Here is a 20,450-nt window from a genome sequence, read left to right as displayed (position 1 = left end):
ATAACGAGGTCGGTAACTGAGCTTGCCGGTGGTCCGAAGCGTAGTGGCCAATTGCTTGCCACGATCATTTCGCCTTAGTTATTTCTGCTTGAGTCTCGTAGTCAGACGCCGACAAGAGTGACTCCCTTGTGTCGTCGGAGGGATTTGCAGGAAGGAATTGCCACATATAATGAACTTACAGCTTATTATAGAGAGAATCGCCAAACATACGCAAAACCGTATACAGTACTCACAAGGGAACAAGCCACAGTCTGGAGACAATTCCCCAGGCGATATCCGCAGCCCCCTTCAGCAATCCGAAATCCACCCAGATGAAATCTATCCAAACTGCCAACATTGCCATTGCGTGAAGGCTACCCAAAATCACATTTTATAAGAATACGAGGGAAACCCTCATCCACGGACGGACGGACGGACGGACGGACGGACGGACGAACGGACGGACGGACGGACGGACGGACGGACGGACGGACGGACGGACGGACGGGACAGACAGACAGACAGACAGACAGACAGACAGACAGACAGACAGACAGACAGACAGACAGACAGACAGACAGACAGACAGACAGACAGACAGACAGACAGACAGACAGACAGACAGACAGACAGACAGACAGACAGACAGACAGACAGACAGACAGACAGACAGACAGACAGACAGACAGACAGACAGACAGACAGACAGACAGACAGACAGACAGACAGACAGACAGACAGACAGACAGACAGACAGACAGACAGACAGACAGACAGACAGACAGACAGACAGACAGACAGACAGACAGACAGACAGACAGACAGACAGACAGACAGACAGACAGACAGACAGACAGACAGACAGACAGACAGACAGACAGACAGACAGACAGACAGACAGACAGACAGACAGACAGACAGACAGACAGACAGACAGACAGACAGACAGACAGACAGACAGACAGACAGACAGACAGACAGACAGACAGACAGACAGACAGACAGACAGACAGACAGACAGACAGACAGACAGACAGACAGACAGACAGACAGACAGACAGACAGACAGACAGACAGACAGACAGACAGACAGACAGACAGACAGACAGACAGACAGACAGACAGACAGACTGATTGATCGACTGATTGATTGCTATTGTTCAAAACCTTTTTTATCAACACATCTACAAGACCAGCCCGCAGAATCATTGATACTAGTATGTTGGAAAGGGCAGCCCGTAAAGGTCGACCTTGCAGAATGTCAGACACATTACAACTTGTAGTGCAGTTGTACTCCTACTATAAAACATAAAATGCAGTCCTCAACCGCGCAGTCACGAAATGAACGATTTCTATCCATATTACCTGATACAGTGAGCATTGTGGTATTCTGAGATATGATACACACAAAAATGAAAAGCAAGTCAAGATTTCATACGAGTGAACAATAAAAGCAGAATAAATTAGACTTGTAAATTGAGAAGATACCGTGTATCCCAGCTAACATTGTACAGTATAGTGGCGCATGCACAGTTGTGGCATTGTTTGCTCTCTACATATAATTGAAATAAAAAAATTCAATTAATGGAAATGAAAGTGGATGAAAAAACAACTTGTAGGGAACGATCCTACGTCTTCATATTACGCCTACGATGCTCTACCAATTATATTCTACCAAGTTTGCGAGTGATCGCACTGGCTAACACTCCCACGATTAATTCACAGGGTTAGTTCTAGTAGTAACACATAAATACCCCAGAATGTGGATGTGAACACGGCGCCACGGCACCTCAATTGGTAGAGCCTCGCACGCGTGATGCGAACTGGTGCGATTGTTCGCCACCTGCGGCAAGTTGTTTTTTCATCCACTTTCAGTTCCATTATTATTTTATTTTGTTATTTCAATTAGTAAGTACAAATAATTTCCCCTGTGTTGTCCTTGGTGTCTTCTTTGTTTGTTGGCTTCTCAGGATGCAGATATATATATATATATATATATATATATATATATATATATATATATATATATATATGTGTGTGTGTGTGTGTGTGTGTGTGTGTGTTTGTGTGTGTGTGTGTGTGTGTGTGTGTGTGTGTGTGTGTGTGTGTGTGTGTGTGTGTGTGTGTGTAAATTCTTATGGCAATATGTAAGCTCTGTGTTTCCCTATTCATAGATATGCAGTTGGCAATAAGCACAGTCAGCATTGTGTGTATGTCCTGTCGCATCCACCGAGTGAAATTCACGTAGGTGACGTTCGATAATACAAACGCGGTATTGTCTGTGTATTGATATAAGGCTGAGTAGAAATGTAGCTGAGCCAGAACGTTCATGTAGAGGCTCAATAACAAGGTTTCCAGAACTGAGCCCTCTGTAACACCATGTTAACCTCGTATTAGTTCACTGTAAGCCTTACTAATTCTCACCTCTTGGTCTAGGTCAATAAGCTAATCCCTCAGTAATGTTACAAACGTCATCAAAAACTACTAAAACACAATTCAGAAATGTGCGAAGACTGATAAATACTATTAAATCCTTTCTTAAGATCCATGATAAAACATAATAAAGTTGGATTTCCTGCAGCTCCAACGTGTGGAACTCTGTCTCAAAATTATTCATACATTTTCCACTCCAAAATCCATAATGATCCTTTGAAAATTGTAACGCTCTATTGCAGGAGACCATGCGGTGTTCCGAAGCTTTTCCTAAGTACGCGCGAGAGATGACAGTATTGCGGTAAACCTGTAATTGGACAAATACAGTTTCTCACCACTTTTTATATGAAGGCGTAACCATTGACCTCTTCAGTCCTTTTTGGTGCTGCCTGCATTTAGCGGACTAGAAAAAATGTGTAGAAGCCACAGCCTAAGTTTATCAAAATTGCGAAAAAAGTAGTCCATGCAAGCGAATCTTGTCGTAGCCAGATGGCCTGGTCATAGACATTGTGTTTTTATAACCTATTTTATTTCTTGGTCTGTGATTGCATTCGAGTGTGTTGCTCGGACTGTAGTGAGGAATTCCACCTTTCGGTGCTGTGCTCTCAATAAACAGTGCTGTAACCTGCCTACAGTGTAAACAAAGAAAGGGCAAATTTCTCCGCAAGCTTTTTTTTTCTCTGCCGGGGAAGTTAGCGCTAATTACTTCGTCTATAGGGGTTCTTGGCTACGTTCCGGTCAAAATGCTCACTATTTTCAAAGTCTTACTCATGTCCTGCCTAGAAGAAGACAACCCTTTCCAGTGCATGTTTCTTGCAAGCATTATAGTTGCAGTCAGCTTATTCATGATATGCCTAAATTAATGTGAGGATGACTTCTTCTGCGCCATAACCTTTCCTTTACGTGACATCATGAATACTTTGTTTAGCGCAAAACGACACGCACAAGAAAGACGACAGACGACTTATCCGAAATATTTTTTTGAATTTTGCACGGTTCATCTTTTTCCATTATTTTAACCGTAGCTCTCTTTTTGACAACTACCACAATAAACTCTAGCTTAAATGTAAGCTAATCGCAAGCCTCAACATGGTCATTGAGTGAAATGTATCACAATGGAAATATTTCATGTGCAGTCTAACTTTTTATTCAGTCGTATATTTTTGCAACTACATGTTCACTTTTCATACTACAAATTTCATTACAAAAAACAGAACAATGAAGTCACCAGTGCACCTTACCATATGTTCTTATTGACTGTGATTCTGTCTTGACCAAGAGAAGTTGCTTCAAAATGCTTCGTTCGCAAAGTTTTCGGCGATCAAAGGAAACAAAATACTCTGATCGTCTTGCGAGGAAAAAATATAGCTGATTGCAACGCGACCTGTTACTAACAGTTCTGTCATAAGCTGTACGCGACTTCCGTTTTGCAGGATACTTCCGTGACACCATGGGGTCATACGACCCCTTCTATCTGATGATGGCCGTTCTCAATGCAATTGTGGCCACCGTGTTGGGCTTTTTCTTCGTTTACGACTGGAGACATAAGAAGCGACAAGAAGTGGAACGGTGTGGTTCAACGCATCGAAAGCCCGACAACGAGCAGCCGCGAGCCGAACCTTCTTAGCCGACAAAAATTAAAGAACAAGATTTCGGCATTGTGAATTATCCCACGATATTAAAGGACCTGCTATTAGGTAGCAGCACGAGGGATCCGTAGGTAACTCAAAATGAGAGCAAGAGCAAGGAATTTAGGCGCTGCTCCTGTGTTATTTTATTTTGGTTCTGAAAGCGAGATAAATTTGTTAAAACTATACTTGCGTACCATTCTTAAAGTTTTCATAACCTAGCGTAGGTGTGTCGCGAATAATGCGCCCTCCTTTCATCTGTGGCTTTTGTGTGAACATCCGTCAAGAAATTGAAGCTGTTATAAAAAAATAAGCAGAGATGCCTAAGAGGTGGAGAATATAGTGGACAATTCAAGTAGTGGTGTTGTATCACATCGTTGAAAAGCTAGATTTTCTTCTGTTCTAATTGTTTCTTACCGTCGTAGTTGTGCCGCTTTTCACCACAATGTGTTCCCCAAAACCTTGCCATTGTTTTCCTCGAGTGTTACGTAGAATTGTATGATATAATATTTATACTGGAATGTAGTACCCACAATGAAGTGCAGGTGAATTTATCAATATCAAGACAAGCTCTCCAAGTTCGTGTGCCTACGTAAAATACACTATTTAATACAGATTACCTTTTTGGGGGAGGCAGTTTATCACGAATTGCACATTTTGCAGAATACTGTGATTAGCAAGCAGAAAATTCACTTTTTGCTAGTGTTACTAACATAAACGAAGCAAAGTTTTGGCGCACACTGCTTACTAGAAACAATTTGCGTACTTTGAAATTTGTGCGCAGTGCGATTTATTCTGAAGAAAGATAAAAACGCGATGCATTCTCAAGCGATGCGAAGGCGGTGTTCTTACTGCAAAATGTGCTCCAGTCCGGATGAACGTTCCCACGGGATACACATGTGAATAAATATACGAACATGTACAGGGAAAACCCATGCACATTCGTGGTACTGGGGCATTTCTACTACCTCTGATGTAGCGCATGCATCTTTCGTATCCAACATTGAACGAGCAGACTATTCATGTTGCACAAAGAATATCTTCCAACGAGCTTTTGTCGCTACATTCATCAGTCTTGGCATGTAAGTTAACACGATTGTAAATAAATTAATTCTAACATTACAATAATTTTCTTCTTTTCAATTGTGTGGCCTCGTGATTTGTAAACATACCAAAACATCCAAAGGTTCATATTTATTGTTTTCATTGCGAGTTTTTTATTTATGTAAGTTTTATTCTTATATGGCTGCTACATCTTAATCCTTATTCGGCATTAAAATAGGGCTGAACGACGAAAGTAACTTGATCAGATTTTAATGATTATCCCGAAACTGAACTCATTTTATATGAAACTAGTTACTCTTCAGACCTTTTCCACACCTTCTATGCCACGAACCACACAACTTTATTCAAGGCTACTGAAATGCTGCACAAATTGTCAATGCTCTGGGCATCTGCGACGAATCATGGAGCCAGCAATAACAGCAACCATGGCAAAAGTTACGTTTCCAATATTTTCTTCGCATACCCTTTGCGCGAACCAGATAACCTTGTCCAACACTACAAGGCTACAGGGACAATGGCGGCGTTTAAATGACAATGTCGACAAGATGGCATTAACCACTCCAATGGCATGACGTCTACGACAACAGAAAGACAGCGTGCGTCACAATAGAACGGACGGATAGAGCGAGCCCTGTTACCAGCAAAAAGCTATCGTCCCCGTATATCGTAATGGGAAGAATGTACATACAGAGGATACATTTACAAGGTAAGGGGCACAACGCGGCAGCAATGGTAGGGCTAGCACGTGCGCACTGGGTAGCTTCGCGGTCATCCACGTCATCGCACAAGCAGTGACCACGGCGTTGCTGTCCGTGACAATAGCGAGGTTTAGCTTGTCCGGTATTCGGGTAAACTCAGACAGATGGTGCCGTTCTGACGGAGGAGCAAACGGGAGTGGTCTGTATGGTGCAGCAACCTGGTGGCGCAGAGCCCAGACAGACAAATACAGCTAATATTGCAGCAACCAAGTGTTTTTTTAGTTTTCTGCGGGTGTTAATCTTTGGCAGCAACACGATTACGCCAGTGCCGAAAATTTACACCGGCAACGAAGTAGAATACACTTGGTTAAGGCAGTATAAGTTGTTTTGCCTGTGTGAGCTCTGCGACAACAGGTGGCTGCACCATGCAGGTCGCTCACGTTCACGCCTTTGTGCTAAGGCCCCAACGCCCTGCCCACCTGCGTTTCCCTGAATACCGGACAAGTTAAACCTCTGTGTTACTCGCCCAGCGCTGAAGCACCATCCCGGTCCAGTTAAAGCTCGGGTTGAAAGGGATACGGTTTAAGGCGTGAGAAATGGACTGGGGTAAACGGTATTGCTAACGGTGCTGAATTATGTTTCAGCGTAGCCAACTCGTACGTCAAATTAGTTACTTTGCATATTACGCGATAAAAGCCAACATAACGCGAGAAGACGTTGTCTCATAGGTCAAGGCGATGGGACGACAACAAGAGCAAGACGAGCTATCCCAGAAGTATCTTCACCTCCCGATGTCGGCAGTCATAAAGATATATTTAATTAACCTATCAAGCCCATAAGGCATCACGGGCAACCTGGCGGGCGATGTCATCACAGGTAAGACCATCACGAGCATAGACAGTGGATGTGTCTGCTTGAGGATGGAATATGGTATATGTGGGCAATGGTGGGTTGTAGCCAAAGAGCAGGTAAAAAGGTGAGTAGCCAGCTCTGTCGTGACGGGAAGAGTTGTAGGCGAAGGTCACAAAAGGCAGGTTGATGTCGCAGTCTGCGTGGTCCTCAGGAACGTACACAGCATGCATATGTGTCAGGATACGGTTGAGGGGTTCAGTAAGGTAGCTTCTGTGTGGATGGTGTCTAGTGGCGAACTTGTGATTGGTCGAGCAGCACCGAAGAATGTCGTGGAGTATTTGGACGGGAAACAGGGGCGGCGACCCGTGATTAACTTACGAGGAGCGCCGTGGCGCAACATGCCATTGTGGACAATGAAATCGGCTACATCAGTGGCACAGCTTGTGGGAAATGCTTGTGTCAAAGCGTATCGCGTTGCGTAGTCAGTAGCAACTGCGATTCATCTATTGCCAATAGTTTACACGGAGAAAGGCCTTAGAAGATTGAGTCCCACTTGGATAAATTGGGTTATCAGGGATGTCAAGGGCTGAAGGCTGCCAGCAGGCTGTAGGGCAGATGTCTTGCACCTTTAGCAGAGGTGACAAGCTGGAACGTACTGTCACACAGTATGGTAGAGACCAGGCCACGAGAAACGCCTGCAGATGCGACCTTACTCACGTAAAGGGGTCCGGTGATTGGTGCATTGTGAAGCTGGCCCGAAACAGCAGATCGAAGATACGCGGCGCAAAAAGCAAGGTCTCAACGCCGTCAGGCCGGGGTTGTAGCAGTGTAAGGTGTCATTGTGAAGCACAAATATTTGTAGGGAAGCCTCAGGGTGTGGAGAAATGAGTCTGTGCATGATACCCAACAAAGATGAGTTGCCGCGATGTTGCGGAGCTATGTGCACAACGTCTGCGATGAAGAAAACGAAGGCTTCGGGCCTCGTCTTTCAGTTTATCAGGGGAATCAAGTGGACATCGAGACAAGCAGTCGGCGTCTTTGTGAAGCCATCCAAATTTGCAGAACACAGAGAATGTGCATTCTTGCAAGCGTAGTGCCTAACGAACAAAGCGTGCAGTGGGGTCCTTGAGCGAGGGAAGCCACAAAAATCCATAGCGGTCTGTACTAACTGAAAAGCGCGTGCCCCCTAGAAGTATGTTCGCAATCTTGCGATCACCCAGATGAGAGCTAAGCACTGGCGTTCTGTGATGCAGTAATTTTGCTCCACCGGCGTCAGAAAGCGGCTTGCATAGGCGAGCACGTGGTGTAGGCCGTGGTGCTGCTGTGGGACAACGGTGCCTATACCGTGGCCCCTGATATCTGTATGAACGCCCGTGCTGGTTGATGGGTCGAAATGTGCCAGAACAAGTGGGTGCTTTCGGATGGGAAACAGCAACGAAAAGTCATCCGCTTGTACACGACGCCAAGTGAAAATGACGTGCTTCTTGAATAAGCCAGTGAGAGGAAGGGCTATTTCCACGAAGTTCTGGGCAAAAAGGCGCAAGTACGAGCATAGGCCAAGAAAACTGCGGATGTTCTTGGTCGACCACGGAGTAAGGGATTGACTAACCGCATGGGATTTGTCATGGTCTGGCTGCGCGGCTGCAGCGTTTCGACGAGTTGATCTGAAGGCGAGCACCGCCAAAAGCATCAAGCATGGCGAACAGACGAATGAGATGGTTTTCAATAGTAGCCAAAAAACGATAACATCGTCCAGGTAGCAAATGCCTGTGGACACACGTCATGCCTCGAAGCAGAGAATCAATCATGCGCGTGAATGTAGCAGGAGCGTTACATAGGCCAAAAGGCATCAGTTTAAATTGACATAGGATATCAGGAGTCACGAAGGCTGTCTTCGCTCGGCCTTGGTCGTCTACAGCAATATCTTGAGCGCAGGGAGACTGAAGAGAAATATCCAGCGCTGTGGAAGCAGCCGAGCTCGTCACCAATACGCAGGAGAGGATACGCATCCTTCTTCCTAACCTGGTTGAGATGGTGGTAGTGTACACATAATTTCCAGCTATTGCCTTTATTTTGCATAAGTACGATGGGTGACGCCCAAGGACTGCACGAGGGCTCAATATGCCTTTGCCAAACATGTTAGTAGAGCATTGCACATGCAATGCGAAGAAATGGGATCGTTCCCTACCTGTGGCAAGTTGGTTTTTCATCCACTTTCATTTCCAATAAGCTAGCATTCCTTTAATTCAATTATTAAGAACGAGTAAATGCGCTTGCGTTGCCTTCGGGGTCTTTGTTTGTTTATTGGCTTCCTAGGACATATATATATATATATATATATATATATATATATATATATATATATATATATATATATATATATATATATATATATATATATATATATATATATATATCTATATAGTGCCACAAGGATCTCGAACACCATCCTTGCAGATCCGAACTTGGAAGCCTGCCTCGTATATTTCGACGACGTCATCGTGTTCCCGAGCACGTTTACTACACATCTCGCACGGTTCAAAAACGACCTCACTGCAATCCGCACTGCAGCCCGCACCACATAGCGTGAAATATGCTACTTCAGGATTCAAGAACTCCAATTTCATGACCATATACCACAGGCGTCCGACAGGGCTTCGACAAAAAGCGTGTCACTGCCGGGTTTTCACCACCGTGGTGTCTTAGCGGCAACGGTGTTTCACTGCTAAGCACAAGGTCGCGTTATTGAATCGCGGACATGGCGGCCGCATTTATATGAGGACTAAATGTGAGATCGCCCATGTCCCGTGCGTTCTGGGAACGTCGAAGATTCCCTGGTGGTCAAGATGAATCCGGAGTTCCCCACTACGGCGCGCCTCGTAACCAAATCGTGGTTTTGCCACACAAAAGCGTAGAATTCAATTCAACGCCCCCCAGCGCTTCCTTTGGTATGTACGCGTGTTGCAAGCGTTTAGCCGAGGGTTTCTCGAGGATCGATGAGCCAGGCGTGCTTTAAGCGGAAAATGAGACACGGGTAAGATGCTAGATACAGAAAGGCGCGCATTCACAACTGATTTTTATTTTTCGCGTTGCTTCACTTCATATAACCTCAGGCATGTGCATGCGAACATAAACAAATGAGTTTACATGGTATTGCCGCTGAGCTTAATGACATCCTATAAGTAACGAAACTAAAGTGACTCTCGTGAACAGGCAGCGAAAGCAACCTGACACACCTGTCTCCAAATTTTCTATGTATATGTATATAGACTCTGCTAGTTGCCGTGACATTTTATCTCTTTTTCTGCAGTATGCATGTGTTTTGCAACAAGACGTCCCACGTGTACACTTTGCAATGATGCGGGGAGTGCGAGCCTGTCGCATTCCCGATTGAAATGCGGGTGCTCGCAAGCCATCATTTGTATAATGGCTAGTTCGGCTGGTGTATACCTTGCCTCAGCTTAAACGAATCCTGTAAACGACCTAATCTGAGCATTAAAAAAAATTGCGTGCTGGTTGGAACATTAGCAACATTTTACAGATTACAGGCGATCACAAATACAAGAAAATTTCGAGGAGCCGGAAACACTACTGGCACATTATATCTAGAATAGGAATCTTTTAACGAATGAACCGCTTTGTGTACATGCGGATGACAACAGGACGCTTTTTGTATTTACAGCGAAGCTGTATATGGCTAGCTTCTGATGAAAAAATGTGTGCGTTGGGAAGAGCCGTGTAGATGGAAAATTTCTCCCCGTACGTGGTCTAATCCCGCAGGTAGCGCAATACCAGTCTGACCCGCGGCGAAGGTGAAGCAGGCTTTCAGCACTCCGACAACTTGCTAAATTAAGTGTAATATCTTAGGTTCAACTAGAACCCCTATAAGATAATATACTGATAAGAACAGATACTACACTTTTATCTTCGTCGGCCATGTGAATGCGCTCGCACCATCCTCTGTTTGTCGTCGTTCCAAGCACTTGCGTCTCTCCTTTCCTTTCCTTCCGCTCTCCCGTAGTAGTGGTTCCGTAAGCTTGCTGCCCGCCAAGACCGCTAGGCATAAGAAAATCCGAACCGTCCATGTGACCCCGATGGCAGAAGGGCTCGGCCTCTCTGTACCGACGTGGGAGCGGCCCGCATCATTCCCAGACTGATCCCTCAGGACCTAAATAAAGTTCTTCATACCATACCATGTGACCCCGACCCCACAAACTTGGAACGCTTCACTAGTGCAACGGCCAGGTTTCAGAGGGAGTTCGTGGGGAACCAATTTTGTGTGGTCTGTGTTGTGGCTGTCCATTTTCTAGTGACCTCAAAACCATTGCTGCACTGCGGGAGGTCGACCAATGCAAGAGAGCCTTGGCTGCTGTGAAGCACTTTGTGCCCTCGGAGTGCGGTGTAGCGCGTGTCTGTTCTACGTGCCGAAATGTGTTAGTAAAAGGTATCATGCCGGGTTTTGCAACACAGAGAGAGAAAGAGAGAGACAGAGGAAAGGAGAAAGGCAGGGAGGTTAACCAGAGAGGAAGATCCGGTTTGCTACCCTACACTGCAGAAGGAGGGGAGGGGGAGGTAAAGGGAAAACAAAGTAGAGATAAAGAAAGAAAGCAGCGTAGACATACAATCACTGTCGGTAACTGTCGCCGCATACTGCCACCGCACAGCACAGTAGCACTTGCAGCACTATAAACATCTGTTCAGGCTACAGCCACTTGTCCAATTCTGTCACCCTCAAAAGCCACAACAGCGCCCTCGTCGCCCTCTGCTGCGATTCCCTTGTGATGGCGGCATTTTAAAATAGGCTCCTCTGTGAGAGGTCTTCAGTCAAAGCGCGCTATCGCGATTGCGAGTGATCGTCTCTTTAAATTATAGCGAGGACACTCACAAAGAAGGTGTTGAGGAGTCTCCTCGTTACCACAGTCCTCACACGAAACGTCGTCGGCTCATCCGATTCGGCAAGTAAAAGACTTGGTGAAAGCCACCCCTAGCCATTTTTGACAAAGCAGCGTAGCTTCGCGACGGCAGTCTCCAGCAGGAATGCAAAGGCGTAGAGAGGAGTCAAGATTGTGGAGTCGGTTGTTTTGAAAATTTCCTGCGTTCCACAAGGAGAACGTGATATCACGGCTGAACATTAGAAGTATTGTAGCGGCATCTGTCCTTGATAACGGTATCGGCTCCCCTTCGTCACCTTGAAGAGCCGACCGAGCAGCGTTATCGGCGTGTTCGTTCCCTGTGACTCCGCAGTGACTTGGAAGCCACTGAAATGTCACATGGTGTCCTTTCTCAGTCAGGGTATGGATTAGTTCTCTAATCTCAAATACCAGTGGTCGGTGTGGTGCGCGCCGCAGGGCTGGTAGCAAAGATTGCAGCGCTGCCTTCGATTCACTGAATATTGACCATCTTCGAGGTTGTTCTTGGCTGACGAGATGAAGTGCAGCGCGAAGAGCTGCAAGTTCCGAAGCCATCGGTGTCGTTGGGTGACATGTGTCGAAACTGATAGTGGTGGCTTTCGTTGGGAAGACCACGTCTCCAGAGGAACATGGGAGAGTTGCCGATCCATCAGTATAAATATATACGTGTTCAGCGTACCCCTCATGCAAAAGGAGCATATTTAGTTGTTTAAGAGCAGGTGATGACAGCTCACATTTTTTCCTGATTTCTGGTACGGTGAGGTGCACTGTGGGTCGAGCCAAACACCGTGGAGAAATCCATGGTTTAGTTGCTAGGGTGAAGCCTGATGGAAGGCAAGTGTAATACTCCAAAATCGTAGTACAAAATGATGTCTGCGGCCTTTCTGACGGTAGTGTTGCCGGATGGTGGGAAAGGGCACGGGAAACGTGCCTAACGTGCGCTCTCAACACTTCCATAGCAATTTGTGTTTGTATAGGTTGGTCCCGGGCAATTGCAATAGTTGGTGCTGTCGAAGTGCATTTTGACAAACCAAAACAAACCCTGAGAACCCGAGCTTGAATAGCCTGTAGAGTACGAAGATTTGTCTGGCAAGCGTTCGTCAGTACGGGTGAACTGTATCTACATTTTGCAACAAATATATATGTATGTACACCCCCCGGTGCCTCATCATCTTCTGAGGCTCAACGTCGTGGCGGAGCGACTAGCCACCCTTCGCCTTACATTTATGTACATGTGGCATTTGACTCACAGTAATCAACAGGTCGCCATTAAGGGACCCAAATATGTACAGTTTCGTTGGCCAACCACAGTTCCAGAGTCGAGTGGCAGTGATTTTTTTCTATTTGAGTTGTCCTAAGGTATTGCTAAGCTTATGGCAAAACTTTTTCAAATAAGCTTCGCCCACCGGAGCTAAGAAATAAGCTGGTAAACCCGCCGATACAAGCCTAGGAATCTGTAAACTGAAGCTTTCCTGAAGGGCGTGGGATCATGACACAGTTAGTGCCAACCCGAAGCTTGTGCGGGCAATAGCTGTTTTGTGTGTTTTAGAATGCGTGCAATGAAGATGCGAAAATTCCCTCTGTGCACGGAGGCAGTACATCGAAAGTACGTGGTTTTCACGAAGCGTGAGATTCAGATTTCAAAATTGCTGCTTGTCAATAAAAAAATCATCTACGTACCTACGAACCTGCAAAACCTTGTCCTTTACCAAAGCTGTTTCCTGGTGGTGGTAAATGTTTGCAAGGAAATTGTTGCATAACCCATACGCCGGACATGACCCTGTACAAATAAATTTCTTCTGCACAAACTGCTAATCTTCAAAAGAAATGAACTTTGCCCCAAGATAAAATTCCAAATAGCTTCTAGTTCGTACCTGAGAGTATACAAAGAGAGGAGGAGGAGGAGCAACAACATTTATTAAAAAAAGAAAGAACAAGCAGGTGTCTTTTGCTTGTGCGGGAGGCGCCCTTAGTCCAGGGCTCCTGCGGCTCTTGCCGTCTCCCGGGCCCGCCGCACCAGTTGTTGCTGGTTACGAGGGTCGGAACTTGTCAGCCCGGCCTCCCACTGCTCGGGTGTGGGGTTGCGTTTTTGCGGGGCTGCCTTGACGTTGGGGCAGGTCCATGTGTTGTGACATAGTGAGACGTAGTCGTTACAAAGGGGACATTTGTAAGAGTATAGTGTAGGGTGTATTGGGTGTAGTCTGCTTAAATGGGGGTACGTATTGGTTTGTAATTGTCGCCATGTTACGGCGTCTTCGCGTGAGAGGGTCTTGTGTGGAGGCGTGTATTGTCGTCTGTTCAATCTGTGGTGTTGTAGTATTTGTTGTATGAAGCGAAGTGTCGCGGAAAATAAAAAAAGAAACATATCAGTGTTCATGCATTCTGTCAAGAAGGATGACCAGCGAAGCTGTCTATGTGCGCCCCTCATTTATGGCGAAATGCACCTCCACCGCGGGTCGGGCCAGTATTTCGCTATCTTCGGGATCGGCCCACATATGGTTAGTGCTTAACACCTGTTTCCCCTCCGCGGTGGGTCAGCCCGGCATTGTACAATCTCCGGGATAGGCCCACGTACGGAGCGTTTTTTTGCTTACAACCACACAAAACTTTTCTTGGATGGTAGAGGTATACAGCTATGCTATAAAATCAGTTGTGACTGGGCGCCAGTCCGTGCCTAGTCTCTTGGCCGTATCTCATTTGGTGCCTAAAGCTATTTTTAGTCTTGAACCAACTAACCCAAAAGTAGACATTGCTACTGGTCCTAAAGCGTGGTTTCCATACGAGGATATGCCTTTTGTATGAGTCGGCGAGCCTTTTGTATGGGTGGACCAGCAACAGCAGCTGTTAAATTAATTTCGCCTCGTTCTAAGCTGCCCAATACATGCTCATTTCGACGAACATGCTGACAAGTTTATTCATATTGACGCAGGCACGTACCCAGGATTTTCTTTCAAGGGGGTGGGGGGCATCCCGAGGTACCATTTCTATGCTAATGAGGGAGGGAGTTATCTTTACTAGTACAAAAGCGAATAATGCCCACAATTCGCCATAAACACAAATAAACCCACAAAAGATCATTGAAATAAGCTGCACCTTACAGCTACGCAGGTGAGATTCACCTCTCATTCACTTGGAAAACAAGGAGCAACATCAGATGGACTTTCGCATGAAAGAAACGCAGAAAGAACACTGTCAAGAACAAGTAAACAAACGAAAGTGTAAAACAAAGATTACTAGTAGTTTTTTTAAATTTATTTCTGGAAGAATTGCACAGAAATATACATTTGCCGAAGAATTCCTCGTTTATTTCTCTACCAAGTTGACTGCCAAAACCAACACGTGCTGTTATTTTAGAAGTTCCGTAACGATGCTTGGTCACCCGTCCCGTGCAACCGCGTAGAGCGCAGAACGCGCTGGTTCTAGACGTATACTGCACCCACAACGGAAGCTTACAAAAACAACCACATTAGCACAGCAGAGGAGGGGCTACGTCAGGCGGCTCGACTGATATGTGTACAAGCGTCATTCAAAACACACGGAATTATTATCCATTCCGGCGGCATTTTCTGTGCTTTTTTTTAAACAAAAATGTTGGTTCATATTAATTTTCATAAACAACGGTTAAATTTGTCAATTTTCGCTTTTCCTTTCTGTTTGGCTGTGGCCTTGGCTCTCTTCCTTAGTAGAACGCTTAATTTTTCAACTCTTTGCGACTCTTGTTTCCAGTTGCCAATTTCGCACCAAGAGTTCTGTACAATTAAGGAAAAGCCAGACGAGCAACGGGTGACAGTCATATTGTTTATGGGTTTAAGGGTTATTGCATGGTCTGTGTACGGATGCTGTTTCGCATGATTTTATTTTCAACCTTGTCTAACCCATAACGCGGGTATATGGTTCCTAGAATCAGCCACCTTCGCGGCTAGCCGTCACTCGATCGAGGAAATAATACAGCAAAAGGAAAAGTTAAACGCAACTGGCGGTTTTTCCGGCCGCAGCTCGTTCCACAAGCATACAGACCAGCTGACTACGAACCGGATCCCTTTACTGGGATCAGTCTAAACAAAGAAGGTTGGACTAACGAAGCAACAGCGATGCGCTTGATAGTTGAAGAGATGGCGACAGAAAGTGCGAGAGGCATAAAGGAGAGATGCCTCGAATAGATAATGGCAGCTGAGCCCATCTCGAGTTAATCGCGCAGGCACCGAATCCATAAAAAACGGGCCTTCACAACCCAGGAGGTGCCGATAATTACCGCCATCCGAATGGAGTAAAAAAACTGACAACCATCCCATTCTGTGACGATGGAATGGCAGCGAAAGCTGACGACTGTCAAAGCTCTGGAGCGAAAAGCAATGTGCTTCACCTCCGCCGCGGGTCGCCCCGAAGATAAACCTCAGACTCTGCCCTGGCGACGCTGCGGAAAAACCCGCCACCAGCGTCCCCATCGCAGCCTTGGTACAAACTGAGTAGTGCAAAAAGTGCTGGCCGCAAGCGCAGGTGCGTGGGCCACAACAGACGCTCCTCTTTCGGTTCTGTTGAGACACAGTTTCCTGAAAATCAGGGACCTGCAAAGCTTCTTCCGCCCATCCACGCTTCGGAAAGGGAGGAAGCTCAGCAAGGTGAAGTACGTGTACAATATAAGAGAAGTCTCATGCGTTTTTTTGGTGTGCTGCACCTCGCAAGTACAGAGAGTATCAGGTTTTTTTATGGGCATATCAGCATAAAAATCTAAACATTTCAAACTGGTTCATATTGAAAATGTCCTGAACACAAGACTTAAGTTTCTCCTATATTTTTATGCATTTTATATTAATGTTTTTTTCTCGGAATTTTTTACAGAGAGTAAATCCTTCCATAGCCTTTTTCAGGGCAGCAAACAGAAAACGTTTTCCAAGGCAGCAAACAGCGCGCGAATATAACGCAAGCGAGCTTCCTACAGTGCCTGCGCGCCGCGTCTTTCTTTCTCGCAGGATCGAGCTACATCATCGCGCAGTACCTTTGAAATTTTTGCAGACGCTTCAAGCAACACACGCGCACATATAGATGTAAATAAACGCAATTTTTTTTTTTTACGCACGTGCGTTACTTCGCAATTGCTCATCCAGTGCTCCTACAGTCACTTTATTGCTCACATGTGAAAGACGCAGTTTAGCGAGGCTCACCACATTGCGAAACGTGCTTGTTGTATAGGCGCAGGACATAGAAAATATCGAAACTAGAAATGAGCTCGCGATACAATGATGCTCTAGAACAGGATTTTGAATTCATAAATGAATCAACATGTTTGGTTAAACTGACCAGCCAAACCTCTTTGTTTCACGTGTTGAGTCAAGCGGAGGTGGACGTCTGCTAAAAGGTGGAAATATCAATGGCACATACACAGGATGGTTCACAGCGTTGTTTTTTTCTGTTGCCATTGATGTGGCGGCAGCATATTCTTGAGTTTTCGCTTCGTTACCAGGATCCTCCTTCAGGGCTACGCAGCACAATTACAGCAGAAGAACATTATCGCACTTTCTCATGCGAGCCGCTGTGTTGCGGGGAATGGAAGTAATTAGATTACCCAACACGTTGAACAGCCCGTATCCAGCGCTCTCGTCTTTACCCTTCATATGATCGCGATGGAAATCGGTAAAAGTGTACGTTGTTATTCAGTCATTCGCGTTCATGGTAATTTACAACACAACACTAGCGTCGATTGCGGCGTTTCTTCGCAGCGCGCGGCGCTATCGAGGTTGCTGACACTTCCTCCATCAGCCATCAAGCGCTTGGCAGTTCGGCCAAAGAACACCTATTCGACAGCGCGTCCGACTAGCGGAGAACTTCATAGCTCTCTGTCTGGGTGTTAAATGCGCAAAACACTCGCAATGTGGAGCAAAGTCTAATTAAATTGTTGTTTTGCAGTCGCTAGCTGCACAGACAACTTAGCAAGGGAGTCGGGCTTCGCACTGCTCAATTACTGCCTCTTCGCACCGGAAGGTGGCGCTACGCGTCTTGCAAAACTCCAGAGTCTGACGTCTATAGTGCAATATCGGGCCAACTCGCGGCGGAGGTGGGTCGATCCCATTGGCCGATCTCGCAGCAATGCCGGGCCGACCCGCGGCAAAGGTGAAGCATGCGTTAAGCAATGCCCATACGTGGGCCGATTTCGAAGATGGTGCAACATTGGGCCCACCCGCGGTGGAGGTGAAGCAGGCGTTAAGCACTTCGCATACGTGGGCCCATCCCAAAGATCCCGAAGGGCGTGTGACAGCTTCCTGAGCAAAGAGGGGTATGTTCCATTGAACGTGGACCCTTTCTGCACTGTCACCACGATAAGCCCACATGATGGTTTTTTCTGTTGAAGGACACCGAAAAAACTATAGAAGGTTTGTCATGTACAGTTTTCGCTGTAAAAAACAGCAAAATGTTGACCGCCGAATAGATTGATTTGACGGCGCATTAGGAATGTGTATGAAAAGTGGTGGAGTGCGCAGGGAGGGGTGAGTGTATGACGCCTAATTTTGGGGGGAGGGGGGCAGGCACCCATCTGGGTACGTGCCTGTACTGACGGCAGCAATGCGCGCCTTGGCGCAATCGTCGAGCAGTGCTGAGGCGGTGCGGAAAGAGTCATTGCTTACGCAAGCAGCTGTCTTACAAAGGCTGAGAGGATGCACTTAGCCATGGAAAAAGATTGCTTAAAAGTTATTTCGGCAGTGAGCAAGTTCCAGCGCCACCTGTACTTGTCCTTCTTTGCTGTCTGTGTGATCGTTTGTTCGCGCAGTAAAGCATTGTTTCTTATTGTAGGGTAGACGCCTTAAGGCTTTAGCGATCACCACACGCAATGCTGGCTTGCCGACCTCAAGGATCCTTCAGGTGGACTAGTTCGTTGGAGCCTGCGCTATATGACAAAAAGATGACGGGCGCTTAAGCTTCACCTTTAATATTGGAACGCAATAGCATTCAAAATCCGTGACCGCTTCTCCCACCTCCCGGCAACAGGTGCGTTTGTAACCGTAATGTTGACCGGAAAACGCTGGCCGCGAACGCTACGAAACGCGGCCTCTTGCGTGGGACGCAATGCGGTGGCGGCCGCGAGCGCCATCTGGAGGTATTGCAAGAAACCGGGCGCGCCCTCCGTTTCTTCCAAGATACTCATGCGCCGACGCGGGCTTTCGGCGGACGATATGGCCGGTCTATGAATGGTAGAAACGCTGGAAAAGGGGTTTGTTGGAGTTTTTGCGTAACATAAACATATTTTCTGGTATAGTGAAACCACAATGCGACGCAATCATGTCTGTAGTTGTGTGTAAGTCGTACTTTGCGATTTTTCTACGTATTTTAGCTTGAGACATTCAATTAGTTCAGTCAATTCCTTGCGTCACATGGAAGGCCTGGGTATGGGTTGTTTCAAAATACTTTACCGAAATGACGCCGGACGCCGACGATTGCGCCGGATTTTGTGCGGCACGGGCCGTTACCACTACAGTGTTAATACCGTTGTCTACCGATCGGGAAGGAAGCACTAGGCATGGCCGACTGTTTGTCACGCGCCCTTCTTTCTACGGCATCATCGGACTCTAACGATGACTTGTCATTTGTCAGTATTAAATCAGCTGGCTTTCTCCACCCTGTAGACCTTCCTTAGAATTGATTTACTTGGCCCATTTTTATTGACCTCTTGGCGCAACAGGTGTAGAGTAAGCTGAAAGATTGAGCCACTTGGTTTTGCATCAAGAAGATATCGCAGCGCGATCTAAAATCTATGCTGAAAGAAAGATACACACAGAGAGAAGAGCTAACTATGAACTATCGGATTTTCTTTATTGGCCGGATTTATATATAGAGAGGTAAATAACATTCGAAAAACAAAAGAGAAATCAAAACCACGAAGCCATCTAAGGGCGTATGACTGTGTTTTCCAGAAAGAATAATTCTTTTAAGGCCTACTAACACAATTACACTGCCGGCCATGCGCGGGGAGATAATTGGCTCTCATATGACAGATAGCACCGGGTCTCCCATATTACTGTTGCAGTCTAAGAAATCAGAGAGAAAAGTTATTGGCTATTCATCGCCATTATGATGGGTGCAAACCGGATTTCGGGTACACCCACGTGGTAAATACACATAAGGAAGAATTCGCTTGCGCTATCGCTGAGGCTGCACGCATGGCACGGGAAGATAATTGTGTTGGTACGCCTTCTGTGGCATTCTGAGTAACAAATATTGCGCTTTTTAGAGGGCACAGGCATACGCAGCCAGATAGTTTCGTAGTTTTCTTTTCTGTTTTGTTGCCGAATGCCATTTTCCTCTGTATGTATAAATCCGACCAATAAGCAAAATCCGTTTGTTAGAAGTTAGCGCTTGTACCCGTGTGTCCCTTTCTTTGCGCATGTATTTTAGTTCGCGCTGCTATAACGTCAACACGGGTAGGGATCCCTACAGACTACTCTACACGGCATGCCAAAACGAAAGCTTTTGCGCAGGGTAATTCTTATGAAGTGGCCAAGTACCTTCTCCACACCGCATCGGCATACGACATGGGCACCCATGTTCTCATCAGCGACCTCGATGCAGCATTCACAGCCCAAGTGATGCCGGATATTCGGCAGCAAGAACACTGCGCATGATCCTCAAACAAATGGATTAAGGAACCCACTCAACAGGGGCGCCATAACATAAAACTATTCCAAACTTTTCTATTAAAATTCTGCTATCAGCCCTCCGCGATTGGTCAAAAACGTTTATGCGAAGCATATTACGAGAGCTAAACCCAGCTCCTCAGGCGCGGCGGTGTCGCCTTCAATACCACGTGACACCGTGACGTCACGACAGAGGTGAAACGGGGCTCCAACTCGCGCCGTCGCTCGCGGCGTCGCGGCGGTATATAAGCAGCTGCGCTT

At 46.2% G+C, this 20,450-nt stretch overlaps 1 protein-coding gene and 1 non-coding gene across 5 annotated transcripts in view; one reads left to right on the top strand and one right to left on the bottom strand.

The window, feature by feature from the left end:
• The window catches only part of LOC135908252 (monocarboxylate transporter 12-B-like), a 47,300-nt gene extending 42,235 nt beyond the window's left edge, over positions 1-5,065 (top strand). For all 4 annotated transcript variants that reach the window (XM_070532914.1, XM_065440022.2, XM_070532913.1 and 1 more), the window contains one exon: positions 3,846-5,065. In XM_070532914.1, coding sequence (XP_070389015.1) covers positions 3,846-4,039 — 194 coding nt within the window. In that variant the 3' untranslated portion in view covers positions 4,040-5,065. The remainder of the gene's footprint in view (positions 1-3,845) is intronic.
• Positions 5,066-10,413: 5,348 nt separating this feature from the next.
• Positions 10,414-10,604, bottom strand: LOC135908266 (U2 spliceosomal RNA). Its single transcript, XR_010566265.1, has one exon. It is a non-coding gene; the product is annotated as a U2 spliceosomal RNA (small nuclear RNA).
• Positions 10,605-20,450: the final 9,846 nt, after the last annotated feature.

This window comes from Dermacentor albipictus, chromosome 2 (genome assembly GCF_038994185.2).
Source record: "Dermacentor albipictus isolate Rhodes 1998 colony chromosome 2, USDA_Dalb.pri_finalv2, whole genome shotgun sequence".
In the NCBI taxonomy this organism is placed as follows: domain Eukaryota; kingdom Metazoa; phylum Arthropoda; class Arachnida; order Ixodida; family Ixodidae; genus Dermacentor; species Dermacentor albipictus.
Note: the sequence above shows the minus strand (reverse complement) of the source record. Positions and strands in the feature narration are given on the sequence as shown.